The sequence below is a fragment of the Pygoscelis adeliae genome, unplaced genomic scaffold (genome assembly GCF_000699105.1).
Source record: "Pygoscelis adeliae isolate BGI_AS28 unplaced genomic scaffold, ASM69910v1 Scaffold77, whole genome shotgun sequence".
NCBI classification, from domain to species: domain Eukaryota; kingdom Metazoa; phylum Chordata; class Aves; order Sphenisciformes; family Spheniscidae; genus Pygoscelis; species Pygoscelis adeliae.
Genome location: NW_008825216.1, coordinates 1,929,893 through 1,956,357, shown reverse-complemented (window position 1 = coordinate 1,956,357; position 26,465 = coordinate 1,929,893). Strand labels below are relative to the sequence as shown.

The 26,465-nt window shown below is 36.1% G+C and overlaps 1 protein-coding gene across 1 annotated transcript in view; it reads left to right on the top strand.

The window, feature by feature from the left end:
- The window catches only part of RYR2 (ryanodine receptor 2 (cardiac)), a 338,959-nt gene that overhangs the window by 107,464 nt on the left and 205,030 nt on the right, over positions 1 to 26,465 (top strand). Inside the window, exons 16-22 of the mRNA XM_009329215.1 lie at positions 977 to 1,160; positions 1,874 to 2,009; positions 8,008 to 8,103; positions 18,494 to 18,612; positions 19,031 to 19,164; positions 21,901 to 22,142; positions 25,848 to 26,040. Of these exons, the coding sequence (XP_009327490.1) occupies positions 977 to 1,160; positions 1,874 to 2,009; positions 8,008 to 8,103; positions 18,494 to 18,612; positions 19,031 to 19,164; positions 21,901 to 22,142; positions 25,848 to 26,040 (1,104 nt within the window). The remainder of the gene's footprint in view (positions 1 to 976; positions 1,161 to 1,873; positions 2,010 to 8,007; positions 8,104 to 18,493; positions 18,613 to 19,030; positions 19,165 to 21,900; positions 22,143 to 25,847; positions 26,041 to 26,465) is intronic.

The following is a 26,465-nucleotide window of genomic DNA, read 5'->3' as shown; positions in this document are numbered from 1 at the left end:
GGATCTTTCCCTCCTGCCTGAGGATGGGCGATATGTTCGCAGGCCCTCAGTACCCCTGGTTTCTCTGCCTCTCATGGCCCCTCCTGCTCCCAGAAGGTTCTGGTGGGCCTCCTGCAGCCCCCAGCTGGGGCAGCCCCCCTGCCCAGCCCCTGCCCACCACCGCCTTCCTGAGGGGAGCCAGGGAGGTGCAAGGGAAAGCCCTCGCCTTTTCCACTTGCTGCGTGGCGCTGGTGCGGTCTCAGCTGCAACAGCCGCATTTCAATAAAGATGAGGTTTAAATGGGGGAGAAAGGTGTATCAGGGGTCTGGAAAGCACAGTGCTGAGGAAAAATTGGATTATGGGGTTTGTTGGGGATTCAGCTAAGCAAGGGGCAGATGCAGCATGGATGAGAACGGTCTGCCCCCCACTTATAGGAGACAATGGTCATAGACTACAGGAAGGCCAAGCTTGAACTGGATCAGGGAAACAAAAAGGCTAATGAAGTGCTGGGACAGAGTGTGTGGAAGAGCTGCATCTTCCAGCACTGAAGATGGCTTAAGAACAGGTTAGAGACACGCTTGGGAGCCTGTATGGACTAGCTGGGCCCTCTTTGGCACCATAGGATTGATCATTTGACTTCTGTCCATTCCAGCCTTGTGATGCTTTGAACAGGTCTACAATTGCATGTCTTTATCTTTTGGTCTGTCTTTGATACTGCTAAATGCGTAGGTAAAATATTAAAATGTGTTTTCTGGATTTAAAAAGTATTTAAGGGAAACAATATTATTGATGCTTCCTGTTTCTGTTTGGGAAGGGAGGGGTGGATCGTTAAGTGGAGCACGGGGCAGACGTAAATCATTGTTGAGAAGTTACCTAGCTGTCAGAAAATGAATTGAGCTTTGACATCTAAACAAACTTTGCTTTTAAACCAATAAATGGTTTAAACGATAAAATAAATTCATTTCCAATACTCAGGAGACTTTGCATCTTATTGTAGGGGCCTTGATGCTCTCAGCAAGAAAGTGAAGTCTTCCACTGTCGATTTGCCTATCGAGTCAGTCAGTCTGAGCCTTCAGGACTTGATTGGCTACTTTCATCCCCCTGATGAACATTTGGAGCATGAAGACAAACAAAACAGGCTCCGAGCACTGAAGAATCGCCAGAACCTCTTCCAAGAAGAGGTACTTCTCTCAGTTTTACTCCTGATTTTCCACCACGTTGTCTGCAAGTATTCTCTCGCAGTGTCTGTAGCGTTGATGTCTAATCTGGAGTATGTTCGCAGTGGTTTTTTTGTCCTGTAAGAGTCAAACTATTTGCTACATTCATAATCTCTTTAGATCTGTTGATTTTCTTGTATATTTAAAGAAATACATTTAAGGCCTTACTTCCTTTTCCTTTTTAAAAAAAATTAGATATTAATATGACCTTGTGCCCTGAATTCTAACCATAATTTACTCCTTATGTGTGAATTAGTTTATTCTGTTATAGTTTAATCTCTTGATGCAGAAGGATGTTTTTGTTTAATAAGTGTGCTTTAAGAATTCTGTTTAATATTGTCTGTTATATCTCTGGTAGTGATAGTTGCCTATAATTAGTCAGATGCCTAAATGCCTTCTAGAATAGAAACTTGCCTAAAATTATGTCTGGAATACTGTTTATTTTTTGTTTTAGTTTGACCATCCTAAATGGTAAATTTTTATTATCACAGTCCAGGAAAACTTTTCCATAGGGATTGCTTGTTTGACTCCACTTGTCTGACTCCATGTATATGTTCTTGTTTTGCATACCCTGCCTTTCATGTTTTGTTTTTCTTAGATTTCTGAAAATCTTTTGTGTTTGCACCTAAACGATACTTTTTTTTTTCTCTGACAATCTGAGCTTTTCCATTTTTTAGGGTATGATCAACCTTGTTCTTGAATGTATTGATCGCTTGAATGTATACAGCAGTGCAGCTCATTTTGCAGATGTAGCTGGGAAGGAAGCTGGAGAAGCATGGAAATCTATTCTGAATTCTTTGTATAAATTACTAGGTAAGATATATTATGGGTTACTTGGATTGTTTTAGCTCAAAATAATACTCAGATGAAAAAAAACCCAGGTACCTGTTTTAGTATAGAAGACTTTCCACTGTGTAGAAATTTAGGATACAAATTAAAGAAGATTTTTGCATTGCCAGGTCCTTGCATGTGGTTAAGGCTAAAATACACTGAAAACACTCAAATAATGTGTTATTTTTCTAATAATAGTTATTATGATAAATAACATTTCAGACTTCAATTAAATGAGTTATTGCTTTTTCGTATCATTGTATTGCTGATGTATTTTGTATACTGCCCAAAAATGCGTGGAAAAAAATATATGTGAATATGTCATTCCTGTGTTAAGAAGCCATGACATTGTGGTCAGTTTTGTAGAAGTGTCTGATTTTTCACACATCTGGCTGCAGAACTGCAACATAAATCTAAAGCTTCTATAACCAGGTCCTCTTTTATTAGTCAGTAATGACTCCAGCATTATACGGGGCTACAGTGTGCCATGGAAAGGTACACTCTTTTAGACACAGTATATCATGTCCACCTGCAGTCACTGAAAATCTCATAAAACCTTCTGTAAGTATCTAAGTGTTGGTGTCCTGGTCAAATTTCTATTTAGGTAGTAGCATTTAATTGCGTGATTTGTTTGCTCACCAATTTGAATTGCATTCGTTATTTATGTTTATTACTCATTATATAGGGTTATTAATCCACCACTATAGCTGCCTGCATATTCACTCCTGCTGAGAACAATGTTAATTGTCTACAAAAGGAAACTGTACTGCCTAAGAGACCAATTCCTTCCTCCTCTGTCATCAGGTTTTCTCAGTGCCATAAGTAAGCCTAAATAATAACGTTAACACAGACCTTAAGTGACTGAGGACAGTAATGTGTCCCTGCTATTAAGCAGTCCTTTGTGCAGGCTACATACATGTGCCTGTGCTGCTTGCTTTCTGTTACACGCCAGCTCTAACATGAGGGCCTGCTTGCCTTTGACTTGCACGTGTTTTGGCAAAAGCTTGAGTTTGGGCAAAGTCCTCATGCAGGATTGTTATCTTACTTTCTAGTAAAATATAAAGCACTTTATGTATCGTTTATACTCACAAAATCTCACTCCTGAGAAATTTGGTATTGAAAAGGTATACAAGTAATGTTATGTTATACATCAATTCCATTAAAAGCTCCACAACTGAATACCAAGTTTGTAAAATGAAGTGGGTCAAGTGGTTAGGAAGTGCCCAGATGAACGTAGTGTGTATAGTACAGCTCTTTTGCGGGTATGCATTGTGATGCATATAGTTTTTCTATAGGACCCACTCCTTATTTAGTGCTCGTTTATTACTGGTACTTACAATATTTTTCTCTTTGCTACTCAGTGTGTGGCATTGAACCTTATTTATTGTAAGCCTTTTAATTCATGTTTGGAAAACAAAGCTATTGTCTTGGAGCGCTTTTGTGCCATTGATGATTAGTGGTCTGAATAATAAGAACTATTAATAAGTGTTCTGCTGGAAACTTCTGTAATAAGGCAAATAGAAGGTATCATCTCCCGTTCACTCAGAGGAACAGATACAGAGAGAAATTTAGGTGAAAAGACTCTACCAATGCTAGTTCCCAAATTAAGAGCTGTGGGATCTGACCTTTTTTCAGAATATTCAGCAGTATTTCATGTGTGCAAGGCATGCTGAAAACTTGCATTCCTCCGAATTCAGAGCACAGAAAATGCAATTTTTAATGGCATGCCTCACTTCACATAAACTATCCTTACTACCCAACAGCAAAGTGAGAAGTGAGGCAACTGAGACAGGTGTTCTGTATATAGTACTGTTACAAAGCTTTTCCGTAGTAAAAGTAGGTCCATCATTTTGTGCTCTTGAAGAAAATAATCTTTGGGGGGGGGGAAAGGATAACTGGCATATGGTGCCCAGCCCTTGATAAAGCCAATGAGGTGCTTCTGTCTGGCCCACTACCTTTTCTGCCAGAGGAAATAGAAGTTGACACAGTAAATATCATTGAGGCAAACAGAAATGCTCTCCTTTGTTCCAAGAAATCATGGAAAGAGCTAGCTGAACAGTGGCTGCTGTCATTCTTGCCACAGGCTGTTAGAGTACAAGGCGGTTCCTGTGGCTGTGATTCTGGCTGAGGAGTTGCTGAGATCTACCACCTCTATTGTAGTTGAAGATTGTAGCATGATGCATACGCACAGGTTGGAAGGGTGACCAAAAGTGGCATTTCCTAACATTGGATTGCTAGATTTTATGAACATTATAAGGTAACTTTAATGCTTTTGATTTCCATGGTTTTTATAGTTGTAAGCTCTATACACCTCTCTCCAGTTCTGTAACTTGCAGCATAGTGACAAGTGAATCAGCCAGCATGTGGATCAAAAGCAGGACTGGAACTTCAGATACTGCTTTCGTTTCAGCTAAGAGTAATTCGTAAATGGTACACTGTTGTCCATTGTATTGCAATTCTATATGAAGAACTGCCTCAGAGGTAGATGGGAGTTTTTGCTGGTGGATTTATGATGGAGAAATTCTATGACTTGGGACCGTGAGTTATATTGTAGGTTCTTGAATGGAGCGTCCAGATCCTTTCCCTCTTTTTTTTTCCTCATGTCTTATGTTTTTCAAACTGGTATAGGCCTTTCTCATGTTTGTTTGCATGTTACAGCTCCATGCTTCACTTATCTTTGCCAATGTCTGTCTTCCTTCAGAACACTATAGGCTGTTGTAGAAAATGAAGAAAATATTTCTTAACTGTATTTCAACAAAACAAAACAACCCATATAGCTTTGGCTATCTTCACGCTTGCAAGCAACCAGATTGTTTAGTCTGAATTTTTTGAAGGTAGCTCAACCATTGGCAGGCAGAAAGGGTAGCAAATTTTATCTTTTAACAGTTAAAATTTGGAAAAGATGCATGAAACTAAACTAAGCTTTCACAGTGAAAATGATACTAAATCTTAGTGTAAGCTTCTCATCACACCAGTATTACTGTTATGTTTTCCCTCCTTCTGCTTCTCTCTTTACTCACCCTAATGCGTTAATGAATGCTTGAAAATGTGACATTATGTAATGTGATTTTTAGGGATGTCTGCTTTTTCAACCCTGAGATAAAAAGGGTTAGAAGGAACACTGGTAAAATTTTTACATCTTAATCTATCTTTCAGCTCATATATGCCCACTAAGTAAAGTGAATCTACTTTAGGCTTTTTTTTTTAAAGGTGATTATTTTATGTATACTAATGGTACTTGAGTTATTAAGAATCAGTTGAAGAAGTTATGGCAGGAATTACAAAAATTTAAAAGTATCTAGACTAGGTCCAGAGAGTTAATGTCTCAATGAAATCAACTGATGACCTTTTAGAGTGTAGATCATGGAGTATAAAAGTCTGTGGTTGGGTTATTCATAGATGTAGGGGAGTGTTGACGTTTCTGTAACAGTTTAGTTTGTTTTATCTCTTGCTGCATTAAGCACAGCTCAGACTGGAGGAAATAGTGGCTTGATTGCTGAATCATTTCTGTAGAAGTCTGAAATTTCCAATTGACAAGGCCAGAAAATACCTTCTGAAAGAGCCTACTTGTCCTGTACTAAGTATTGTTTCCATGGACTTGTAGTGAGAAGAACAGTGTGCAAGCTTTTTTTGACTTCTCAGTCTCCATGCCCCTCCACCCCCTTACGTTACTTCCCTAACTGCATTATCTTCTGGCAGCTAATGCTTAAGAAGCCTGGCTTTGATCTGGCTATAATGAATTTGTATATTGTTCTGCTCTGAATAATGCTGGAGCTGTACAGTAATTGCATGGGTGACAAATGGATATTGCTTGCTCAGTCTTGCTTCAGCAAATAGTACTTTGTTTTTGAGTCCACACATAAATAGAAGTAAACTGTGATGCCACAATTCATGGCTTTTGTCATATCATTGACATTGTGCTATGTTTCACTGTGGTGAGTATGGAGGCATTTACAGACTTTGAGTTGAGACTGGATACTCTCACGTATAAAAATCGTAGAATGATAGAATGGTTTGGGTCACAAGGGACCTTTAAAGATCATCTTGTCCAACTACCCTCACCATAAAAATTCCTTCCTTATATCCAGTCCAAATCTACCCTCTTTCAGTTTAAAATGATTGGCATATATCTACTAAGGTATCTGTCCTTCCTCTACTACAAATACATACAATCACTCTGAACTTGTATTTGATCCTTTTGTATCACCAAAGATGTGCAGGAGTATATGTAATGATGTGACTTTAATATCTGACTGACCACATCCTGTCTTTGTTTTTTATTTCCTTGAAACTGGATGCTAGTCTTGTTCAGAGTAGTGGGCAATAAAAGAAGCAACTGTTGAATATTATTTTTTGTTTTCAATGTTAAGTGGCTGTGTGTGTCATTTAATGCACAGCTTTAACCACCGAATACTAACCTTTCACAAACTTCTGCTTAGCTGCATTTATGAAACCATCTGTGTCTTATTACTGTTAACGAAGTTAAATTTATTGATGTCATGTTAAACAGTGAACTATTACTGCCTTCATTTTATGTTCATACCTGAAACACAGTGAGATTATGTGGCTTGCCTATAACCAATAAAAAAAGTCACCTGCAGAAACAGGTGTTCCTTAGTTCTAATTGGTGTCTTTTAACAAGATGCTCCTCCTCTTATGATTCCCATATTTTCAGATAACTATGGTCATGATTAATTAACTATGTAAGATTTCAGGGTATAGATTTGATGTCATATAATACAGCAAGAGAATGTTTTGTTTGTTTTGCTTGTTTGGGGTTGGGTTTTGGTTTGGGTTTTTTTGTTGGTTTTTTGTTTGGTTGGTTTGGGGTCTTTTGTTGTTGTGTTGTTTTGTTTTGGTTTTGGCTATGAAGGACTTGGATTTTGGTCTCTTTCCTCATGATACGTAACTGTCAGTGCAGCGACTTGTTTGCAACTAACTCCAAGATTGCTTTTCCCCTCTGCATGATCATACTTATGTCACAAGTCTGTAAGTTTAACCTTTTATAAATGAAACAGCATAAAAACGTAGTTGCAATATAATATAGGGAATTTCTGCAGCAATGAAACGTAGATTTTAAGAGGCCATTGCTTCTTAGCAGGACTAACAGTCTCTGCTGCTGAAAATAACCATAGAAATTTCAGGTTGAAATATTTTGTTGGCAGAATTGGAAAACAATCTTAAGAAAAGCAGTTTGCACTGTTCCACACACCAAACAGGTACGTTAGCGCCTCACTCTTTTTTTGGAGTAGAACAGATGCTTCTCTGAGAGCTCATGTGTATGCACATACATGCAAACGCACATATTCCAGGACAGGGCAGGCTTGTGGGTGCCTACAGTGTTCAGTGAGATCTCTACTCAGTTATACCCACCAAGTCTATGATTATTCTATGATTCTAAGTCAGTGCATGCATTCAGTCTACTTCAATCTTCAGCTTAAAGCATGAGGGTGAAACAGTTTCAAACCAGTTACTTCCTCCCTATAGCCCTGTCAAAAGTATGACAAACAGTTCCTGGACATGTCTTTTGTTTTAGTTCCTATTATTCTTGAGCAAAGGTATTGTATCAATAGAGAATAATTTACATTCAGCACCTATGATGTTGGCTTCACATTCTCCTCTTCCAGTGTTTCCTGTCATTACAAGAATGCTGTTTTACAGAAATCTGTTTCTACAGAGGCAGCTGACTTTTGTGGTGTCAATACCGGCTACTTCATGTAGAGCATTTTGCCGGGATTATTGAGGTGATTGTAAAGCCAAAATAATTCAAATACCTTAAAGGTCAATTTGATGCCAAGGTTATTTCTTATGCTTAAATCTAACCATCACTCACATTAATTAAATCAAGAACATCAATAATTAAAGATTGATAATCTGTCTTACTGGATTCTTCCTGGAAAGACAAGACAAGGATTCTTTTAATTTAAATGGACTTACAATTGTGATTGTTTTTTTTTCTCTCTCTGCCTTTTTCCAATAGCGGCTCTGATTCGAGGGAATCGTAAAAACTGTGCTCAATTTTCTGGATCTCTTGATTGGTTGATCAGCAGATTAGAAAGACTGGAAGCCTCTTCTGGTATGCTTTTTAGTATTTTAACTTCCTTCTTTGACCAGTTTTTCATTCTTTAAAATTGGTGATAAACTTGTTCAGTCTATTTATCATTAAGTTCTTCCTATGAGAGAGTAAGTTATATTAATAAAGTGAGATTTATAATTGTAACATTTTTACATATTGATTTCAGTTGTAGTTCTACCTTAAGTTCTGGCAGTCTTTCCTTTTCCTAGGCCAATTGGTTGTAATGTTATCTTTTAATTCAGGCAAACAAACCATTTGGTGAAACAGTTGTTCTACAGTTTCAGTTGTATTGTTGCTTTCTCTCTAATTCTAGTACCTTCTCTTCCCTTCTCTTTGGAAGTCTGCATGTGTTTCAGGATTTGCATCAAACTAAATACAATTATAAACTGTATGGAATGGATGTAATTTGTCTCTTCTTGAAGGACTGTAGTGGTAATGTAGGGAAGTTCATGTATTCTACTTGGATATGCGCAATAGATGGGTCTTCAGAAAACACCTATATGTTTGCATGTAACAGTGTTACCTCCTTGATACATACACATTCCCTCTTTAATCACCTCTCTCACTCCTGAGGTCTGAACTTCTGTTTGAAGTTAACAAAAAGCATGCCTGAAACACACTTATGATTTGAAAATCTGGGAATTCTGTCTCACTTTAGACACAAATTCTTTAAGCTAGCTTATTTATTTTCTTTGTCACTACCTAATGTCTTATCTTCCTCCTGAACCACTGTTAACCCCTTAGTGTCCTGGAGATGTAATTAGTATCTGTGTTGCTCAAAGTGAAAGTAAATGAAGTTATGCTGAGCTGTACTGTATTTCTCACTGAAATGGTGATCCTGGATTCTGTTTCCTTGGAAACAATCTGTTCTCCGTAAACCTACTCTGCCAACCAAATACATTGTATTTTTAAGTTTCTAATGGATTTTTAAAAAAAATACTGCAACTAAACTTGATAAAAAAAACTCTCTGGACTATATTGGAAAAATATACTTTTTGAACAGAAGAAGAAATAAGCAGTATGAACACTGCATGTTAGGTGAATGTAGATAATATCTTAAGAATTTTTCTTGGTGATATATAATTCCTATTGGCATTGACAGCTTGCTACTGTGTACCTCTTTACTATCTTAAATGTAGTTATTAACATGACTGTAGTCTATAACAGGACCTTAAAGGTGGTTATCTGGATTACCACCTTTGGCATGTGCTTATTTAAAAAAAATAGTCTTCAATACTTATTAGAATAATTATTTTGTTGTTTTTTAACAATACTACTCTATTTTCTTTAAAAGTATGTGTTTGAAACATGCCACTGTAGTTTGATTTTGTAAACAGATGGTAGACAAATCTCATTGCATTAGAGAACCTCTGCTAGGTGTATCTCAAAGTTACTGAAGAGATACTAGGACTATGTTTCTGGAATTAATAGTGTCGATTTCATGGGTGATACTTGAGTCTCTTGCCCCATTTTACTGATATAAATACAAACTTTTTCTTTTTTTCTTACATGAAGATTTAATTACTGTTCTTTTCACCATGAAAATATGCCAAAATTATGTCATCTAAGCATCTGAACAGTAGACAGTACTCAAACTTGGTCCCAGCAGCTAAGAGATGAGATTAAATAAAGTGATTAGTTCTGGACTTTTAAGACTGATTTTTGACTCTTTTCAAGCATGCTTTTCATGATGGTGATTACATAAAGATCAAAACCCAAAGTAATACAGTTGGTAAGAAACATCACTGCAGCCTGATCCCCACCCCTCTTGTTTTTCAAGATTAGTAAAAGTATTTATCGGAATAAAAAACCATGCGTTTTTTACGTTTTTTACACAACATAGTGTAAGGCCAGTGTTCTAAATTTTATTCTTACCAATGTAATACTTCTTGGAGTTCTACAGGTTACAGCAGTAACTGAAAACATGGATCTGATGTGGTGAGATCTTTTAATATCTGATTTGCCAATTAAGTGAGTCATAGGACACAAGAATAAAGAAATTATGAAATAAGAAAAATGTTAACAGCTCCTTACAGAAAGCTTTCTTTCGCACATTCACTAGACAGAAAAGTTAAACAACAAGCAGGAGCTCAAAGTCTAAATTAAGCTCTTATACCTGATAAGGAATTTGCCTTGCAAATTAGTCCTCCCTGTAACTGAAAGTGAAGAGGGAAATATAGAAATATAAATATTACAAATTGGAGAAGTTGTACATGTAATGTTCAGTAATGTTAACATATGACATAATGCAGTAAAAGCAATTTTGGTTTGAGACATTTCAACTTTTTATATAGGTCATTAACATAATCTAGACACTTTTTTTTTTTTTTTTGCCATTATACAAATCTTAAGTTGCACTACTAGAAGAAACCGCTGTTTGTAAGAAATGTATTGGGAATATACCTTCTAGTATAGAAGTTGAGAAAATTCTATGTTTTAAGTCAATAATGAGTAAAAAATAGGCCTGTGGAGAGAAGAATTTAAGCAACCAAGAAGCTAGACAATTTTGTAATGCTTCTGCTGCCACAGGCAATCTCAATTTCTATAGTTTGTTTCATTTTTTTAATAAATGTTAATGTTAATATACTTCTAATTTATATTTTTCTTCGTAATTTGAATATAAGAACATTGCAGTATAAATATTTGTGATGTCCTGTATAATTTGTATTAATCTTTAATGCTCAGAACTGTAGTCCAACCAATTTAATAGAACCTCTTGTATTAAATGTAATAGTATTTTTACTGTAATAGCAGATAGAGACTTGTCTTAACCTGTCTCTTTTTTATTGCCTGGTTCTAGCTACTGTCATTGATATCCCTTGTATGATATTCTTTGATCTTCTGTTTCTGGTTCATGTTTATCTTTTCACAGTAGATGTAGGTATCAAGGTGGATTTCAGGAGCTAAGTATTAATGGCACAGGGAAGGTATTTTGAATCCACTGCAGGAAGAGCAACAGATTTGAAAAATATTCAATGTGTAGCAATTGCTGTGTTTTAAATTTTTATTGTCTGTTTTTTTCATCTCTCTCTAGTTCATGTGTGCTTTGCTTTGTCATTACTATTAATACATATAATTTCCCCTCCCTCCCCTCTTCTGTTCTCTGCTCTCACCCAGCTGGAGCTGTTTCAGAGTTACAGACTAAGAAATGTTTTCCAGTTGCAATTGTGACTGTTTTGCGTTATGTATAACATTTGTTACTGTTTTGTTGGAAGATGGCCTCTTGAGAGTCTCTCAAGCCTTATTTTCTGTAATTATGCTACACTAAGTTCAAAAGGCAGGAAGGTTTGTAGTCAGACCAATGGGCAGGGTAGTTACAACAACAGTGAGAACAATGTGACACACCTTTCCAGTTACATATTTGTAGTTTTTTCCCATCATCTTGTTTTAGTGTTGTGTGTTGTTTCATGAGCTGGGAGGAACATAATAATCTTCCTTTCAATAATAATTTTTCATTGATTAAAGAGTTGTCCACAGGAATCAAAATTTCCTTTCCTATCCTGTTCTTCCCACTCCCGACTCATACTTCTGCCATAGATAGATGTGTCCTTGGATTCATTGACATCTTAAGGGAGGAATGCCAGGAAGGGAAGATGTCTCCCATTGTAAAAGTTCTTTGGTTTATATTAGACTGGTAGACATTTGAGAAGAAATGTCGTAGGCGTAACACAGTTGTTCTCATGAGCCTTTTACTGTGGCATTAATACATAAGAAATATCCTGCTATTGCTGAGTATCCCAAGTAAAAATTGGAGTTGTCTCAGTTGCAGATCACCATGTGGCATATATTATCACATTTCTTACCTCAGTAGTCTTCAAAGGATCAGCAACAGCCATGAGAACAGATGTGTCCTATAGTAAACAAGGCGAATAAGCTGTTTGTGTTCCCCTCAGCTTTGTCATTAAACATTCATGTGCATTTTGTTTATTTGCCATAAATCTGTTCCTGAGATGAACTGACCAACAGCACAGGAAAATATTGTCAAATGTCAGGGGTAGGAGTGTTCTCCCTCTCAGAGCCAAGGGTGAACTGCCACGGCGTTCACTAGCTGATTGGCAAGAACTGCAGTGGGTAACTGCGGTTGCAAAGAGCAGTTATACATTGATAGTTCTCCTCTTGGAAGTTTTTTCCTTTGTCTTGGGGCAAGCAGAGAGTTTAGAAGTCAGTTATTCTTCTCTTGGGGTGAAGGCTGGTATAGAGGCTTTGGGGCATTTGCCCGTGTAAGCCCCTCTAGTCAGCAATGTTTCATAGAAGTATTTTTGCAGCATTTTGTTTCATGTTTTTACTGCAGAACTATGGCTTTAGGGTGGGGGGACCTGTTTCACTATGCTATTTCTTCCTACTCCTGGCATGTACCTGACCTGTTTCAGCCGTGGCATGTTTGTGCTCTGAATCCTTCAGCTGCTCAAGATAGGAGGCAAAAGGAGCATACGAGGCTAAATCTGTATCACTACTTTAGTTCTCAGCTGGTGTTACAGACAGTTAGCTGCTCATAGCACTGGTGTCTAGTTAGAGATTTGCTGATCATCCTATCACTGTAGCTAGCATATTACATGTAGAGATCCTAACCAAATAGATGCCCTAACTGAACATTCATGTTGGTTTACATTATTGTTAGGGAAACCTGCTCTGCAGATGCTGTGATCTTCTTGCTTTCATGAACATTTGAGTAACAGAGAATTTAACTGAAACAAGCATTTAAAAAATGGCAAAATCGCAGGCTAGATCTTTCCTCCACGACAGTCCACTTTGGTGTGAGAGCACTCATCTAAGGAGAATGTTCTCACAATTATGCAGTTGCATGGGATTTGACTGCAACCTTCTTAATTTCAATGTACTTCCCCAGTTGTTCATGGTGAAATTATTTCCTAAGAGACCTAATTTTACATCTGAAACTCTCAGGGCTAGGATTTTCAGAAATAATCCAAAACTTTGTGCTCAACTTCTGGAGGTTCAATATGAAATTTGTTACAACAGCTCTAAAAATGCTGTGTTACATGGTTTCTGTTATGTATGCATTTTAAAAAATTAATCTCAAAGTAAAAATAAGGTTTGAAAATTAAAACCTAAATGTTTATGATATTATAGTAAGGTATGAGATGAATTCTGTAAACTGCAAAGTAATCTGACATTGTAGTCGTACTGTATAATGAACCTCATGACATGCTGCAAAAATTCTGAAGGTACTAATATTTGCAATGCTTGTTTGTCCTGAGTTTTCTTCTAGGAACTAGGCCACTTGAACTCGTTCCCCATATGTTCTGGTAACATCACTTCCATGTTGCCTCCAAAACTGCTTTTATAATTCAGACTTTTTCTGGTTTTGAGGGAGTCAGTTATACAAGATGCTAATTATGCTGTGCTTTAGTTAACTCGAGAGGCACAGTAGGTTTAGCTTTTAGTATGTAAATGTGCTCTTGTAATTTTATGCAGGATGCTTGCTTGCCAGATTTTAAGCTTTATATGGCTTGATTGAGGTGAGGATATTCACAATTTTAGTTTACAGTGGTAGATCTACAATAGGGAGAAATACTGGATTATATTACACCTTTTAAATAAGAATACCTGGCTGCATATATTTGCCTAAAATAATTAATTCATTTTCTAAGGTAGAGTGTTTGTGAGGAAGAAACACCACACTCTGTCAATGACACCAAAATTAAGTTCACCTTCAACACTGAAGTTGTTAGCTACATCTCCTGCGGGTGTTTTCTTGAATGCGTCACGATAAAGATCTGATGCCATAAACTATTATCAATAAAATTCCTTTTTTCACTTTTTTCTTATCCTTGAACTAAAAATGTCATGAAAACAGAATAAAGGCGTTAAATATATAAACAGCAATTGTTTGCACTGTACAATTGTTGATTGTACAAATTAGATTACCAATCGATTCAGTTCCTGATCTTCACTGAAGTTAAAGAAAGAAAATGGAGATTTGTCCAAGTATAAATGTGTCTGAGAGTAGACCACGTTAGAAGTGAGATATCACAGGTGCTGAGTGAATAATGCAATAATGCTTCAGCTGTCTCTTCAATGTATAAATTAAGATTAGATTAGTCTTTCACTCTGAAATATATTCCAGATGGGTTTAACTAGTCCTTCTGAAATTTTAAAGGCATTAAAACATACGTAATAAAAAATAGAATAGGGCAAGTTAATAATTTAATATCCTCCAAGTGAAGATTTTTGGAACCAGATAATATCAGGTTTTGAGTATTTTTTTTTTTTTAAGGGCATGCATTTTATTCTAGTATTCTACAGGATGACATTAGTCAACATGTTGTCCTGAAAATATCTGCTTCCTTTCATCTGTTATTCATTAGGAAAGAATTTTCACTCATCTTTATCATAAACTCTGCATATCATACTGTTTGTGATATTTGTATTAAATTCGAACACTTCCTGCTTTACTGCCTTGAGCAACTCCGATGAAATTGGAACAGGTCCAGTTGTCTTTAAGTAGACAATCTAAACAATCTAAAAGTGGATCAGTCCAAACAGACATTGTACATTCATAGGCAACTTTTTCTGAAATAGAGGGAATTTTCCCTTAGAACAAAATGTGTTTGATTATTAGCATTCAGATGCTGCAGTACTTGAAGAAGTTGCTGTGGCAGCTGGGTCTAATTGATAACGTTCATTTATTATTGAATGTTTACATCTTCAAAGTATTTTTACTTCCGTTATTGAAAAGGTTAAGACTAGAAAATGAACCCTGTATACTATTTTAAGACAAAATTAAGATTATGAATCTACCTACACAAATCTGAAAGTTCCAAGGTTATGGACACCACACTTACATTAGGTGGTATCATTTCATATCAGATTACTTTTTATGCTGTTAAAAGTGTATTTCACTGCTATGCTGAGAGGTGGCAAATTTTAAATTACCAAGTTTTGAATGTAGTGATTTCCCTTCGTTCCCAGATCACTGTTGCACACAATAAAGTTGTTGATCTTGTTACAGATTACCCCTCTAGATGGAGGATCCTTTTGTAACACTTTTCTTACCTTCCTAGGTACTTTTACCACGCTCAAGTGACCCCTGCCTGTCTAGTTGGCAGGCTGGGTGGATTGTGCTTCTGCTATGTTGCTACAGGGCATCTACTGCTTTAGCTTGCTCTCATGACTCTTAGGTTTTTATCCTTTTTATCAATATTGTTACTGTCAATATTGGAAGTGTACATCTATTGCAGCCCAGATCATACCACTGCCAAATTCAGGTTTAACATCTTCTCTCATTTGTAGTTGAGACTTTCTGCTTATACCTTCAGGGCTACAGAATCACTTTGGGAGTTCATGTCTAGTTCATTATATCGTGGTTGTGACTTTTTTTGGAGCCACCGCACAGAACAGGAAAATTGTCTACAATATCTGTACAGGGTCACCTGCATTTTCTGTTTACATATGTATGACTGTCTTCAAACATATTAAAACACACACTTTTTTTTGAAACCTGTTTACCAGATAAATCAAATTGTCACTGTATCTGTTGCTTTCCACCTTTACTACATTTCAGTCCTTGAGTAATCTGTACCCATTATTAGTGATGACAGCATATCTTCCTCCAGATCCCTGCAAAAAACATTAATGAGTATTGGGATAAAAGGTGATGGTGCTGTAGGTTGTCTGAGATGAAAACGAGAGATCTGAATGAAGTCAGGTGACTGCAGCCATGACTGAAATCACTGGGTATTCCAGTCCTCATTTTAATTCAGATTTTCTTGGGAGATAAAAAATAAAACTACCTTTCAAATAGCAAGTAATTTAAAAGTAACCATTGTCTCTTCTGGCAGAGTAACTTGGTCTTAACAGGGATGGGAATCTAAAATCTAAGTTTAAAGAAAAAAATTGAAAATCTTTGTTGACATATGACTATTCATAACATTCTTCATCTCTTTTTATCCCTCTGTGAGAATTCTGCACAGCCCAATTTCTGTCCTTTATAAGATATTTTTTTGTTGTTTTTTCTTTATGAGGAGGTCTGCAGTTTCTTTGGTTGTGTTGGTCTTTTTACTTTTGTTTTTAATAGACCTATACCTTGATCCAAATGCAAGTAAGCGTAGTATAAGTTGGTCTGAAATTAACAATTAAAAAAAAATAATTCATGAACTGAAGGTATTTTAGTCTTTGCTGGTGCACAACAACGGAACATGTCCTAAGTCTACGAATGCATATCTTTGCATAGGTAGGTTATTTCTATAAGTTGTTAATGGTGTTTAATATTCCTTTCCTCAATAAGATACTTGGGAAATTCTCCAGATGGGATTTTCTGCTGAAAAGACAATAGATTAGACTTGGAACTCCTGGCCATTTATAATCCTCATAAATAATGGTTTTAATACCAGTCTGTAATTGTTTCATATTCATTATTACTTGTTTCATTGCTTTTCATTATTCACTGTTATTAAGCATGCATTTCATACTTAGCAGAAAAAGACATATTGATTTCAACAATTTTTTTATACTCATTACTTTAAATTCTGTTCAGAGTTTCCGGTTTTCAGCTTTTCTTTTAATTTTCATTTGGTTGTCTCTCAAATGCTTGCTCAATTAACTTTTAATTTTTAATTTTTGCTTTGTGAGAGGCTTTATGATCAGTTAGTTATAATGTTCCAGACTATATTGTGTTGTTACTCAGGAATTATTTACAAAAACAAAAGGATGTGTGTGTGTAAAAAGTCCCCTGATAAATCAAAATACATATTCTTTTTACTTAAATTTGCATTTCTAATTTTTTTTATTGTTTACAAATTGAAAAGCTTGTTTTTATTGTTTGCAAATTCAGAAAACCTCAGATGCATACTGAGGACAGTTATGTGGATGATCCACATCTTTAAATTCTTAAATATTAGCTGTTATTTATTTATGATACACATTTTTTTCAGTGGTTTATTCAAAACCAGTGGAAATCTAACAGAAAAGCACTTGCTCCCCTCTGTAAGCTTTAGATCCAGTCTGGAATGTTAAGGTGAGAGGGAGGCAGCTTATCAGCTGACTGTTTCAAATTTAGTATTTCTGTGTCATAGAATCATAGAATCATTTAGGCTGGAAAAGACCCTTAAGGTCATAGAGTCCAACCGTTAACCTAGCACCGCCAAGTCCACCACTAAACCATGTCCCTAAGTGCCACATCTACACGTCTTTTAAATACCTCCAGGGATGGTGACTCAACCACTTCCCTGGGCAGCCTGTTCCAATGAAATCTGTGTTCAGTTAGTAGCTGTTCGGAACTTTTTTTTCTTAGCTGACCCTAGCCTTACTCAGCTGTAGCGGCTGATGATCTCTTCCTCACTAGGATCAAAGAAAGACCACAGTACTCTTACTGAGACAGCATTTTTGTCTGATGAATTTTTTTTCCCACACCAAGGGGAGTTTACGTTGCTACCATTTTTCTTTCAGTAAAAAAGAGCATGGCAAAGAACAGAATACTCATGCTATGGATCTTGCTTTGCAAGGACTAAGCTGAGGGAGTGGAGCCATGGCTTGAATACAGGGATGAAGACAGAATGATGAGATGTACAGAGCAAATAGGATTGCCTATCTCTAGGTTTAAGACTGCTTCTCAGCTTTCCCTCAGTGCTCTGACTTTTCTCATTGTGGCAACAGCTGTAGCAACTGATGATGATGAACCACATGTGTAGTATTTGTCTTTGCCAAATGTGGAAGATCCCAAAGCAAGTGGTGACTTGATCCAGTACACAAGGGAGCCCTGTTTTACTGCCCCACTGCAGGGAACCATTGCAAGGCTAATGATTCTTGATGGCAATGACTGCTGCTTTATTGGGATTGGAATTGCATTTAATTGAGGGGCCACTGGAGATTTAGTGGTTCTTTACTTCCTTGCACATCTTAGTTTCATGCTAGTTTCTATTTGTTTGCTCTTTTAAGAACATCACTGTGGCTCCCAGTATAGCTGTTACATACACAAGGAAAATTATACACAGTGGGCCAGTAGACTGGGAATTTACCTTTGCTCTCTAATTCAGAGGTATATGACTCCATTAGTGGTTCATATGGTTTTCTAAGGGAAGAAATGGAGAACTGTAAATATGGAGAGCATATTTTATGTATATAATATGTATGTAGTGTGAAGTCATCACCTTTAAGAGCCACTGAAAACCAATATTTTACCCAGTTTGTTTGAATTTGTGTTGATCATCACATATTTATTATTAAAAATTCAAATTAATTTACAGATTTTTTCCTCTCCTTTCTGATTTTTACTACATTCACTTATTTTGGGAAATCTAGAAGTACAACATCAATCCTGTTTTGGTTTTGTTTTGGAACTAATCCATGTTGCTGAGCAATATATTAGGAAGTATCATATGCAGTTATGATTTTATATGCACTTTGAATAAATAATTTTTCTTCTTTTTCCCAGGAATTCTAGAGGTTTTACACTGTGTGTTGGTGGAAAGCCCAGAAGCTCTAAACATTATTAAGGAAGGACATATTAAATCAATCATCTGTCTTTTGGACAAACATGGAAGAAACCATAAGGTACGCAAAGAAGAGACAAGTATATTTAGGTGAACATTTGTGAACAAAGCAAGCACGTTGTTCTGTGTAGAAGTTAGATTTCAAATACTTTAATACTCTATTCATAATTGGGAATGAAACTTTTCCTAAAAGGCATATAAGCACTTTGAAGAAGCAAAGGGGAATGTTATCTTCTTTTTGATGAAAACGTTGATACACACTAAATCTCAAGGGAAGCAGGAAGAATATATCTTAATATTGTTAGGAGAATTTCATGATTGTTGTAAAATAACACTACGATGTTGGATGAATTACATACCCTTACATGTCTTCCAGTAACAAGGTATGTAGCATTATATTGCCTGAAGTAACTCACAGCGATTATGAACTCTTTAGCATGAAAAAATATTTAAGATGAAAACAATCTTTTTTTTTTCAGGTCTTGGATGTTTTGTGTTCTCTCTGTGTTTGTCATGGAGTAGCTGTGCGGTCTAATCAACATCTAATCTGCGATAATCTCCTGCCAGGAAGAGATCTGCTCTTACAGACACGCCTTGTTAACCATGTGAGCAGGTAAAAAGAAAAAGAAAAAATCTATATGAACACAGCAGAATAAAACTTGTGGTTAAAAGAAATAGTCACTACAGAAAACCTGTTTTACTTCCAAAACTTTTGTTAAGGTATTTTATTCTTACTAGGATTTTAAATACTCTTTGCAATATTGATTAGAATCAAAACATGGGTCAGAGAGAGCTGCTGCAGCTAAAGCTTTAAGTCTGTGAAACTGTAGAGTCTCTTCTAAAGATTCTTGTCTAGATCTAGCTGTGCTTTCAAAGTATTGTCAGCCGGTGTCCTGTGATTGCCTTTACGTTTGTGATCTTGTGAGGATTTCCTAATCACCTTTGGTCAAAATCAAGAACTTAGTGCCAAACACCTTCACCAGTTTCTTAAACTAATGTTGATTTTGCCTGGGATATTTAGGGAGTGCCCTCACCCTTCCTCCCACTGGCAGAGTTGTAGAAGCTACCTTCCAGCAGACATTAATAACAAGATGAAGCTAGTAACATCTTAAACTAGCAAGTAATATTTACAAAGTAAATGTTGATCCAGAGTTTGAATTTATGCTGAGGCAGAAGAATCTGGCTTTAAGTGAAGAATCGTGGGATCTTCCTGTCTCAAACCTATATTTTAAAAAATCTCAATCATTAAGTGAGAATGAAAGTTGAAGCATAGAAATAGTACTTATAATTCAGGGTTCATAGGATTTATTAGATGCTGAAAACCATAAAAATTCCACAACTGTCTATTATAAGGAGGCCTTTTCAAGTAAAGATAAATTCAAGTCTAAAGGTGACATTAACTTGGCAATTTTATAGCTAATACATTCACTCATATTTTTCGTAACCACATGTGACTTGGCTTGCCCCAACGCATCCAGTAACACAGCAACATATATAACACATGGAAGGATGGTGTAATGGGAATCATTCCATGTCAGCAATAAATTTGAACTACTGATAAGCTAAAATCACTAATGAAAACCTTGCATGAGAAGAAATTTTAAATGTATGGATACTGATTGAGCTTCTGAGCTGACTTTGGATCTCGTACAGGGAAGGTAGAGCTGTCTTTCCTAAACATGGCTGTAGACAAAGCAAATGTAGTTAATACATATTTTTGCTCTGCATTAGAAAGTTGTGAATGAGATTATTCATATTCTTGCAGTTATAAGGAAAAAAAGATTATTTTTTCAGAAGTCAGAAAGACCAATGAAACACTGAAAACATTTAGTGATAGACTGAGAATTGTATACCTTGCACCAAAAATAATTGGCAAAGGAACTTTCTAAAATATTGCTGTTTAACATACTTTTCCAGGGGACTGGAAAATTCTATTCACAAGCCTCTGTTTAAAAACAGTAAGTTGGACGATTAGGTTGATTAAGTTGTGGAGTCTGGACAAAGGCATACTAAAGCTGATACTGTGTTCAGGCAGAAAAGATTCAATTGGTGATCTTACCAATAACTTCTAAATGACTTGACTTTTATGGAATGTAGCTTTTGTCAAACAGGTTTTGTTTATATTTTTAAGGAGATTAAATGTTTGACTTGTAACAAAGTGAAGAGTATCTATACTTAAACTTTTGGCAAAAGACACCCCATATACTTCTAGAAGGAAAGTGTATTAGTCTTACGTGATAAAAGAAGTTATTTTAGAAGCAATCAGATCAGTAAAGTCTGCTTTTATACTGACTCGTATTTAACAGCCCGTATCAATCCTTCTTCCTCCCCCTGCATTCCCTGCATCAGAAGGCATACAGTGAGCTGGAGCTGGCTTAGAGCTAAATTTTTGTTAATTAGGCAACTTGTATGTAGAAAGAAAATATTTATAGAAGTTACAACTCAATCAGTGGAGGGATGTGAAAACTAGATACATTGAGCCTAGAAGTCTAAAAGATTTTTTGCAATATGGGTAACCAACCATTGAGGAAATATACCTAGCATTGATTTTGGATACTTCTGTACTCTACAGCTTTAATTCAAGATTGGATGGCTTTCTTAATGCAAAGCTGACACGGTAATGACTGTCTGGAGACAGATTCTTTGGGATGAGATTCTAGATTCAGTATTATCCCAAAAATCAGATTAGAAAAGCATAGTTTTCTTTCCTTTTTTTTCCCCTCGTGACCTTTAGATGTATGACTCTACATATTGCTATTTAACTAGTTATTGAATAAGCACAGTAATAGTTTTGCCTTTCAAGTATGCTTGTGAAGTACTTTAAAATCATCGGCAGTAGGAACATCGAATTGATATTAAGGATTGGTATAACCACTGCAAATTACTGAGTTACATAAAACTCGGAATAAAGAAGGAAGAGGTACAAGAGAATTTTGAAATAGATTGACACTTTACTTTTGTATCTTTGTAAATGTTATTCTCTTGAATGGATAACCAGTGTTACAGGATGCAGTTTGCTTTGTAAAATTAAACCTGCAGTGTGTACTTACTATATTTCTATTAGCTGTCATTTTTGTAGGATTTAACATCTATTAAATGTTCAAACACATAGAATATTATTATTGGTGTGTGAGTGAGGATACTGTTTCAGTTACTGAAACAAACACTTTTTTACTTTAACTGTATAGAGCATTTTCCACCAGAATAAATAAATAAATAAATAAAATTACTTCTGTTGTTTTAATCACACAAAACAATCATGAAATTTGAGTTTAATGAAAAGTCTGCAGTACTTCATCATGTTCTTGAGATAAGTTTTTAATAACCACTTTCATTCTTTCTGTTTAAGCATGCGACCCAATATCTTCTTGGGGATTAGCGAAGGCTCTGCCCAGTACAGAAAATGGTACTATGAACTTATGGTGGACCACCTCGAGCCCTTTGTGACTGCAGAATCAACTCATTTACGAGTGGGCTGGGCTTCAACAGAGGGCTACTCACCATATCCAGGGGGAGGAGCAGAATGGGGAGGAAATGGTGTTGGTGATGACTTGTATTCCTACGGCTTCGATGGTCTGCATCTGTGGTCAGGTATTCTCCACTTTTTGTTTGTTTGGGTTTTTTGTTTGTTTTTTTTTTTTTTTTAATACTAGAATGTTGTTTGCAATTCCAGTGAATTTGTTTTCAACAGCAGCAAAGTGAATCAGATGTTTCAGTTGACACTAGGAATATACAGAAACAGTACCCTATATCAGAATATGTTTTAAGTTGACAATCCATATTGAAAAAAATGTTTTATACAAAATAATGCAGATAGAATAATAATTTATGTTTCAGCCTGGGAATTATTTTTGGGTTTTATTCATAGTAACTATAAATATTTTTATTTAAAACATAAAAGGTGCAAAAAAGGAAGTCTGACAAACAGTCATCTGGATTTGTAATTCCTGTGTGATAGTGTAAGAACAGCCTGAGAGATTTAATTCACAGCACTCTCTCTTTTTTTTTTCTTTTTTTTTTTAAACAGATTTTTAATCTGGATCTTTAGTTTAGAAGTTTAGAAATATTTTAGAGGCAAAGAAGATTTTTAAGTATGCTTTTTGCCATACATTTTAAAAACAGATATTTTTCTGTAGTGATGTTTTATTTACATACATTGAGACTGACTGTTTATTGCAAGACTTGCAGAATCGTATTCCTCACTTGCACATGGTGTGTTTGGTCAGGTATTCATCTTTAAAATGTTACTGGCCCAGCTTGGATCTATTCATTTAGATACTGAACTGAGTATCTAAAGTACTTGTATTTACTGTTGACTCTGCAAAATCTTATTCTCTCTTCAAAGTGGGTTAGCTCAGCAAAATCAGAATAATAAAAAAGCAAGCTTGTTATCTTTTTCTTAATCTTTTTCACATAATTTAACTTTTGTGAAAAGATTCCCGGATATGATTTGGAATAGGTAGTCCTACATGTGGACAGTCCTAAACTTCTTGAAAAAAGTTTCTACTGTGGTTTCACCTTGGTGAAGAAAAATTTTTTCTTTTGATTTTGAGAGATTATTGGGCAACTGTAGAACTGACTGGAAGCTGGGTTAGGCTCATTGGATTGGCAGTTCTTGCCACTGTGAAGATATGAGCAAGTTTTCTAAAGCTGCTTAGCAGACAAGAGAGACGTTTTAGTGAGTTAGCTGTATGCATCATTCAAGGTCTTTGAAGTTTTGAGGCATTGTGGCTTGGTACTTGGGAAAGAATACAGTTTTACATTTCAAAAGACTTTTCCAATCAAAATAGCAATGGATTGTATTATTAAGTAATAACATATCAGCTGGAGTGGCATCTTAGGAAAGTAGCTGCCACTTTGCCTCTCATGTATAGTGAGAATTACTTTGGAACAATGATGCATAATTAATGATGTCATTAAAGCTGTGTCATAACTGAGCTTGTCAGATAAAGTATTATACAGAAGAACCAGAAAATAATGAGCCAATCGAAATAAATTTTGTAGTTAGGGTCCCTTTTAGGGAGGAAACAAAAGATTACTGAAAATCAAAATTATTTTTCTACCCACCGGAAACTTTTTAATGAGAAATGTCACAAAAGATAAATGAACAATTGTTTGTGGTTTTCAAGTCAATAATCCAGCCCAGTTAAAATAAGTCAGACCACCTTTGTATATGCAATTTTTGCATATTAATCTCTGTTGTGGATGTGGCTGGTAGATTTGAAAAGATTTCTGTCTTCATTGACATTCTCATGTAACACATACCTCTGAAACTTGGAAGGACTTTAAGTAGTTCAGTGTTGAAAATCATGGCCTTTCTTCTTCTTCCACCGTTCCAGGCTGCATCTTGGTAAGTCTCAGCAATGACATCTTTAAAATAATCTTCTGAGCAGGAAGCATTTACTGCTTTAATGTATAGCAACAATAATTTCTACCCCTGAGTTTCTGTTCTGGACCAATCCTTTACGAGAATCACATTTAATTTACATTTGTTTCTTCAGTCCTGCAATTACTGCTCTAATATGGAGAAGCAGAACTCACAAATTTTTAAAGCCTAAGGCCAGAAAAGGCACTTAGATCATTTGGTCTGACTATGTGCTCATCAAAGACCAGTACATATTTCTGTAACAGTCAGCCCTGCATTGATCCCAATAACCTATATTTGGCTAAATTTTAACATCTAAAAAGGCATCTAGTCTCATGTAGCATGCCTTAAGGAGATGAAGTATCCACTCTTCATTGATAGCTCTTTTAGAGTTTAGTTATCCCTGCCATTAAATAGTTGTCCCTTTCTGTGATTTATTTGAAGCTAACTCTCAGCTGTTGTGATGTTTTTCTCTGCTATTCTCTACTGTGCTCTGTGAGTTTTGGGATGTAGAGCTGGTAGAAGGTAGTCTCCTTGCAGGCCATTCCTTACGCTGTGACTGCTACTTTGTTTCTCAGCAGTGTTTCCTATAGATTTCTCGATTTGTGAGGGGCCTTTAGGATTGCTCCATGTCATTCCCCTGTCCTTGCTCATGGAACTGACTATTCTTACAGCAACCGAGCTAAGGGCATCCTGTCTTGAAAGGGTGCAGGGGAGCAGCAAGAGCCTCTGAAAATTTTTTTTTCTTCCCCCCCACTGTACTGCTGACTGCCCTATCAAGGGGGGCAGATTGCACAAGGGCATCTGTCCTACAGTCTGCAGATTATGTGGCAGTATCGGGAAGTCATTTTCCATACGTAGAGTATCGGAAGTGTTGGTTTTTATTTTTCCTTGGGGTGGTGGTGGGGGTGTGTGTATGAAAATTTATCTGCAGAAGAATTATTGAGATTTTTATTTTATTATTTTTGCTGCTGTTAAAAACATATGCCATCTTCATCTTCTTCTTGGAAATACAGTGCTTTTAGTTTAATTAAGTCCTTCATGTTTACGGAAGTTGGACAGCATAGTTAAGAAGTTAGTGCTCTGTTCTTAATATGCATGGTTTATCTCTTGTAGACATTGCCTATCTAATTTTTGGAAAACATGTCTAGAGATATTTTCATACAACTGTCATGCTTTTCCGTAAATTTTCTGTTGTAGGTGTCAGTAAATTTCAGAAACAGTCATTTCCTATTTCTGTATTCTATAGGTTATTTCTCTTGGGAAGCAGGTGTGCTTGTGTAAATGTAATTTGATGCAAGAGAGAATGATCCTTTAGAATTCATACAAAACTTATTAAAGAAAAATACATACATTACTGACTATGTATGCCTCAAAATTGCTGCTGTCTTTGTATATGCCAGAAAAATGCTGGTTTGCGGTTTGATTATGAAACTGGGTAGTATCATCTTATACAAGTTTGCAAGGGTACCATGATATGGCCCTTAATAACAGGAAGTACCTTACTTTTCCTAAATAATTTAAAGTACGAAACTTGTCCTTATCTTGAATAATGAAGCATTCTTTAGTAAAGTATACTAGGTTTCATATTAGATACTAATGGTTGTTTTTCAATTTGCACTTCTACTACTGTGAGGAATAAAGTTTAGTTGTCTTGGTTTTGACTCTTTATATGGGTATCAGTAATTATTTTCACTTACATTAAATGTAATTTAATTCTATTATTTATCATTAAAATAGCTTTGTAGATATGATTATATGCTTCTGTTCACTATATTGCAAGCTTAAAATCAGGTCTTGGATGTTATAGGTTAGATTTATGTATTAACGTGTTTGTGCTCTATTGCTATGTCTTTCTCTTTTTTTAGTCTGCTGTGAAAACCTGTATGATTTTCAGAAGTTTTGCTAAGTGTGTCTCTCTACTTCCATAGGTTGTGTAGCACGAACAGTAAATTCTCCCAACCAACATCTATTAAGAACTGATGATGTTATTAGCTGCTGTTTGGACCTGAGTGCCCCCAGCATCTCTTTCCGGATAAACGGTCAGCCAGTTCAAGGAATGTTTGAGAATTTCAACATAGATGGCCTCTTCTTCCCAGTTGTCAGCTTCTCTGCAGGAATAAAGTTAGCATCCCGTGTAGTTGGTTTTTCTTTCCCCCAGTCTCTTTTTGTTATCTGTATATGTGAATATGCTGAATATTTCCCTGGCTGTCTTTGCGCTCATTTCCCTTTCTGACATCTGCTTCTTTGGCACAGTTCCAGTTCTTGCATACTGAGAGCTACAAAGGTCTCCTGAAGAGATAGTGCATCTGTTGTTTTTCAGCACACCAGTGTATTCAGGTGGTTTGCAGATAGACCGTAGAAACAGCTGCTTTATCATTTCTTAGCTGACACACTGCTACACGTTCACTCCAGGACAGCGTTTGACCTATATGGGAAGAAAAACATCAGTCTTCGATATTAAAAATATATTTGCCCTAACTCACTTGTTATGAGGTAGTAACTATTATTATCTACATTATCAACACTTACCTTAAGAAATGGTGGCG